The 6,911-nt window shown below is 45.7% G+C and overlaps 1 protein-coding gene across 1 annotated transcript; it reads left to right on the top strand.

Annotated features, from left to right (window-relative positions):
- Positions 1–1,144: 1,144 nt before the first annotated feature.
- Positions 1,145–5,398, top strand: LOC147208323 (uncharacterized). Its single transcript, XM_086106001.1, has 2 exons — positions 1,145–2,483; positions 4,533–5,398. The coding sequence occupies exons 1-2, from the start codon at positions 1,145–1,147 to the stop codon at positions 5,396–5,398; spliced, it is 2,205 nt and encodes a 734-aa protein (XP_085962127.1).
- Positions 5,399–6,911: the final 1,513 nt, after the last annotated feature.

The raw sequence follows: 6,911 nt of genomic DNA, 5'->3' as shown, positions 1-6,911 counted from the left end.
CAGTGCTCATCATCACCACAACCTCACACCTGCAGTGGCAGGGTCATGCTTTGGGGCTGTTTTTGTTCGGCTGGAACTGGGACGTCAGCCAACACCAAAGAAATTATGAACAGTTCCAAATAGCAGTCATCGTGAGCAAAAACATGTCAGGCTTCTGTGAAATAACAAAATATATAAATGAATACACACATACATAAATAAATAATGTATGTGACTAGTTAATTTTGAACTCAGCTACATCCCCAGTTCTACCAAGGGAGTACCCACTTGTGCAACCACATGATATCTGTTTATTTTTACATCTCCTCTCAAAAGATTTTTTCCCCAGTTGAGTTGAACACGTTTTTGGTCATGTTAATGGTGAGATCAATTTTGAAATCATTTAACAAGGTCAAAGCTTTGTCACAGAAATCTGTTATTTGAACAGGGGTAATGACGTACAGTGTTAGGGTGGCTTGCAAAAATATTAGATGTACTTTTTAGAAATGGAATGTGTCTCGCTTTTGATTATCATTTTGCCCTACTACAGAAAATATTCAATATTACTCATGATGATGGTACTTGGAAGTTGTGAATGAACCCCTGCGGTGCTGCATTTTGGGTTCACCATTGGAGGAATTCAGCAAAATATCATTTTGGTCAATCAGAAAGTACCGGCACATGCATATTATAGATTCACTCGTTTGAATTGAACTACAATAATAAAGTCTCCAACAATATTCAGATTTATCGAGATGCACATGTAAAAAGACCGGCATTGCTTATCATTGAGGGGGAAAAAAGCACATGCGATTTGTTTATTTGAAAATTCTACCGTGACGTCATGCGCTGCAGGCGCAGACTCGGGAAGCCGCATCTCACGCTTACCCCGGTGACGTCATCGGTCACCGAACGAGAAAAGGTCTGCGGGGGGCACGTTTCCCACTCGCCTGTGACGTCACCTTTTGTCGCTTCGCCACTGGGGGCTTTATTAAAAGGAGATAAAAGAACATGTATGGTCAGGTGGAGAGGACGTGTCTGTTAGAAGTGCGCTATGTCCGGGTCTGTGTATTTGGTGTTTCTGCGGATCACTTAATAAACGTGAATCGGACCCTTTTCTTCTTCTTTTACTTCTTTTATTGGACCGATGTAGGGGTGGGCAGCAATGGAGGAGCTCATTAAACCGGAAGCCATCGTGGAAGCCGTGAAGGCGCGCGTCAGCCAGATCTCCGCCCCTCAGAGAGCGCTACTCGTGGCCGGCACGCCCGACTCCGAAACCAAGGCCATCCTGGTGGACACCATCACCGAGGTGATCCAAAAGATTACGTCAGACGTGGTAAAGCACCTGCAGCCGGTCTTCATCGAGCACCTGCGAGGTCACGCGTCCCAGGCGCAGGTTAACATGGCGATTGACAGGTGCAGCCCAAGGCTCAGCGAATGCATCACGGAGACATTCTCGGCTGCATTGGACAGTCCGCCGCAGAAGTGCGAGGGTGTCATGGAGCTCACCTCCCTCATGGAGTCCGAAGTCAAGCACCGGGTCAACTCCGCCTTGTCGGTGGCCAAAAGCACAACCGAATGGCCCTCGGAGCCCACCCTCCTCATCCGAGGCACCATGTCCAGTGTGGCCAACCTGGCCTCCATCTTCCGCAAGGCGGTGGAATACTTCCGGCATGTGTTCGCGCGGGCTCGAACCCCACGCCAGTTGCTATGCGGGAGCTCCGACATGAAGGTCAACGAGATGACCGACTCCGTGAGGCGGATCCTTCTCAAGTGGTCCAACCCGAAGGAGGCGAAGGCGCCCGATGTGGTGGACCCGGTCATGTTGGAGGACGCGCACTTAGCGGCGGTCGATATCACCAGAACCATCACTCAGGACACTTACGGCGGTTCCGGGGATGCGTGCGTGCGCGGCGAGGCCCGCATCACACGCTTCAACCTAAACTGGAAGCTGATTTTAAAGAAAGTGAAGAACTTCTTCAAGACCCTTGAGAGGCAATCCGGGGTCGCCGGCAAGAGAATGCAGCGGCTCCGTTTCTTCCGCTTCGCTCGCATGCAATTCGCGCGCATGCTCGGATCCCTCAAGAGCTCCTTCAAGAACCGGGACGCGTGCCTGGTGTCGCTCACGCCGGACCGCCGGTCCCGGACCGACGACAGTGGCAGCAGCCCGACCGTCGTGGGCAGCGACGGCCCCAAGTTGCCGGAGCTGCGGCCAGCCTACCGGACGAGCACGCTGGCTGTCCGGCAGTCCCAGCACCCGGTCTTCGACTTCGACTCCATCCAGGAGAGCGTAGATAAATTATACAACGAATTCAGCCAGATGGATGTTCCGGACCGGGCCGGGAAAGTCAAGCGGTACATTGACGAGAAGATCGGGAGCTTCTCCGAGGGCCTCACGTCCCAGTTGTACGCCTACGTCATGTCTTGTCAGAATGACGTGTACGAGGTGCCTTCGAGCCGCCCGAGGACACCCTTAATGGACACGGTCCTCTGGGGCCGACGGGGTAAGATGGTGGTTGCAAAATCCGGGGCTGTCAAAGTTGAAACATTTCCATGGAAATTCCGAGAACCTATGGCAGTTTATCGTATAGCGAAAATCCGCGATTGTTTGTGCTCGGCCTACGATGTGGCTGCATTTTGAGAGCTACGAATCATTTTGAGTGGAGTTTAACTTTAAGGGGGGGTCTAGCCCCTCTGTCATGTTGCGGGCCAAATTGACCCACTGTCAGGAAAAAGAGGCATATTCGTGTTTTCTTTCTTTTCTTTGTATATATATTTTTTGTTACTATGCACCCAAAAATAATTATTAATCACATTTTCTCCTCCGCCTTGCAGACGTTCAAATATTCAACTCATCTTATTACTTTAAACCATGCAGTTTTGTAGGTCTCGTCTTCCCAAAAAGTGTATTTAATATTGTATGCCATTATAACAATGATAACACCTGAGCTTAACAAGGCGTGCTTAAGTGTACGAATATATATATATATATATATATATATATATATATATATATATATATATATATATATATATGTATTGCACACAAAAGCTAATAAAAAACACCCAACGATTAAAAAAAAAACTAAAGAAATAACACATTTGGAATTTACAACACTGAACTTTGGCACTGAACAGGAAACTTTATGATAGTTGAGGAAATCGTGAGAGCATACTGTAAATTGATAACTACCACATTTCAAGATTGATACAATGGTTAATTATGTATGTTCTGCCATCTAGTGCAAGAGCATTGAATTGCTGTGCCTGTCACTATATGTCGCTGTCATGCAGTAGGCGGTTGAACAGTTACAATACGGACCAGCGAAGTGAAATTGGCTAATTTCATGCGTCAAAGTAAAGTAGGCATGTGAGAAAACACTGATGACGTGGTGGCCATTTTCTGCCAGATCGCTGTTGCGTAACTGCTGATTGAGTCTTGGCAGAGGGCTCAAAAAAAGACAACACTTTTCATTGGGTGGTATAATGAATTCATTGGTATTTGCTGCCAAACACATAAAACAGTCACCTGTATTACCGGTATTATTTTTCAAATCAGTTGTCGCTTGATATTCTTTCTCATTTTTCCCCAAAAAGTTTCAAAGCACAAGAACCACTATGCAAAGGTACAATTACTTATTTGATATTTGAATGTGATTGTGTAAACTTTCAGGCCATTCTATTGTCCATGAAAGTTGTACGCGTATCACTACTCACACAGTCACGGTGACCTGCAAACATAACACAGATAATACACTCAGTGCTGAAGTATGTTTGCGGGTAATTAAATAAATCTTTAAAATGTTTTCCATTTTCTTGACATACCAAACTTCTACAGCAGTTTGGGATCATTGGACAATTAAGCCTTAATATTTAATTTCAGCAGCACAGATGTTAGTGGTAAACGTGACTGTCTTATCTTTAAGTAGGGTTTTCATGCTCTCTCTGCGCTTATTTATTTATTTATTTTTTCTTTCTGGACACTCCGACATCCTTACACATTCAAAGATCCCTTCTACAACATAGTATGTAAATGACTTTTAGAATCACAGAAAGAGGAAGTCAACCCCCAAATTTTCTTGACAGTAAGATGTAGTGGCCACTAATCTAAACACGGCATGCTGATTAATGCCGGCTCTGTGGATTATGAATGGGTGGCTTACCTGTTTTCTGAAGCTGAGTCATGACTGGTCATTACCTGAGCCCCGAGCAACTGTGATGTCACTGTCAGTCAACAGCTGCTGGCAAAACGGGTGCCTCCGGAGATGAACAAAAATGGGTGGATTTTAACGCTTAACTCATATTTCACAAAAGCAATATTAATCAGAATGCGGTGTTGATACTAGTGGGGCTGCGTACAAGAATTGAGGTTGATGTCCCCTTTATTGGATCATTTTACAACACACTAATTCGTTGCAGCATACTGCATTACATTACCCTCAATTTTCATTTTACTCCCATGGAAAGTTTCCAACTTGGACAAATTCACAAAGGCCCCATCTTAAATATTCATGGACACTTACCAGAAATTTCCCACCCATTTGCAACCCTAGGGAAGATCCACTGGGATGGTCAGATCTTCTCTCCGGAGGTGCTGTACGCCATGACTGAGGATGCCGTGTGGAGGTTCCTGCAGCAGCTCTTCCTCTGGCTGGAGATGGAACCCGCCAACGAGGAGACATATGCGGACGAGGTGTCCGGCGCTCTCACGGACATCAACCAGCTGGTGGAGAAAGCCATGACCCCGCAAACCACCGCCAGTGAAGAACTCCCCCCAGAGGAACAGGTGGTCCCCAAGCTGGATTTGGAACAGTCCTCGGAGGCCTCCGCGTCCACGCTGCGCACCACTACCCCGGAGGTCCGAACCCGCACACCGAAGCTGCGCACAACCACTCCTGATTTGCGCAGCGGCACCACGCCGGACTTGCGCAGCGGCACCACGCCAGACGTGGGCACCACCAGCGACGAGGTGCTGTCCGAGCCGGAATCCGACAATATCCCGGCGTTGCAGGAGAAGCTGACGCGCCTTCTGGTGTACACGCTGGTCACGCAGCTGGACCAGAGGCTGCAGCGCAAGCGCAAGACGGGTGTGCGCATAGATGCCCTCGTCCTCGTCATCGAGCGGCTCCTCTACCGGGCCCTGGAGGAGATCAGCCCCCGCCACATCGAGGACATCCGGACCTTGGCCAGCATGGACCAGGTGGTCACGCCAGTGGTGAAGGACCTCATGGTAGAGTTCGGCACCCCTCACAGACTGGTGGAGGCCGTATTTTCGGACGACCCCATGTTCGACGACGCCGTCTTCCGGCACCTCAAGATCCACATCAGCGCCCTCAAAGATCCACCCAAGCGGGGTAACATCTTCTCGATTGTGATCAAAGCTTTGACCATGCTCCGCTTCATGGGGAGCTCCATTTGACGTCACTTCCAGATGTGGAAGTCCCTACAGTATATGCTGCACCTGTGTGACAGGTTCAAAAGAGACATTATGCTCCTCCGCTATACCATAACAGGTCATTGCCATCGGGTACACCTGGACACTCTTGTGATTTAAGACAATGCGCAGTTCTGATTGACACTGTCAGAGGTGATAACTTCTATTTATTCTCGTGAAAGGTTGGTGCAATGCATCATTAATAATACTTAATTTAGCTACATTAGTGTCAAAATATTCAACAAAGCCACCGTGTAGTGCAGTAATAAATATTTTAAATATAAAATTCAGATTATATTACTCATAAGAATATGGATGTATCATCTTGTATTAACATATTACAGAGTAGTAAAGTTTCAATATGCTCAATTTATGTCCTTCGCAGAAGAATCCACTTACTCCATATCCCCACTCAAGTCTCATTCTGGCACTCCAATGCAAGAGTTGTCCCTTATATAATTACTGTAGTTTAACTACAGTAATACAATTTCTGACAGTGTCAATTAAATCAGCATATGGGTATTTAGCAAATGTTTCAGATCAAGATTTTGCATTAAGACATTACCATTCACCGTATCCTTGAAATTCTCTCTCTCTCTCTCTCTGTATATATATATATATATATATATATATCCCCACGCACACACAAAATATATTATTAAAAGACTGCACAAATACACAAAAAACACCTGCAATGTTAACACTATCAGGTTGTTTTTTTTAACGGCAGAAAATGTCGCCAGGTGTGCAGTAATGTCCCTGCAGGTGCTATACAAGTGACAGTGCTATGAATGCTGGGTAAAAAGTGGGGCTGAGAGCCTACTGCGCAGCTAAACGTTGAGGCTATTTGAGTTACGGTACTTTTGAACTACAACCCATCTGGTTGCGGCAAGAATGAATGGCAAATTAAAATGATTTTTTTTTTCTTAATTTTGAAACTGTAGAGCTCACCTATTTTAACCGTACACTCCCCGCCATAATATCTGCTACACCTGCAAAACAAGATTTGTATAATCTATTTTGTCTTTCTAATAATAACCCAGTTCTACACAACAGATAACTGGAGCCACAGTCAAAATTACATTGACATTGTTCGACAAGGTTGTCCTGATCCAATGACGTAATTTCAAGATCTGATTTCTTGATTTCTAAAGGTAGCAAATAAAGCTATGCAATATGAGGATGGATAGCGAAGTGTGAAGTAAACATCTGCTGTATGATATATCCCTTTATTGTTTATATTATTTTGACATGTAGGGTTTGGTTGATCCACTAATTCAAGAACAACAGTCGCTTTTCCATTTTGTCGTCATTCTTCAATCTGCAGGCATGACCCATCTCCGCTCGCTAAATTCAACAGCTGCATCCGTGTAACAGTTGGTTGGAATGTACATTGATTCGTCATTCCTGGAGAGTGGGGCTGGAGGATGACATGCGACTTACTGTTTTGCACTGTGCAAAAGTACGTTCATTTAACCTCTCTAATGGAGAACCTTCA

Source organism: Hippocampus guttulatus, chromosome 2, assembly GCF_054856545.1.
Source record: "Hippocampus guttulatus isolate MCC_2025c chromosome 2, RoL_Hgut_1.0, whole genome shotgun sequence".
Taxonomy (NCBI): Eukaryota; Metazoa; Chordata; class Actinopteri; order Syngnathiformes; family Syngnathidae; genus Hippocampus; species Hippocampus guttulatus.
The sequence above is the reverse complement of the archived record's forward strand: the minus strand, read 5'-3'. Positions and strand labels throughout refer to the sequence as shown.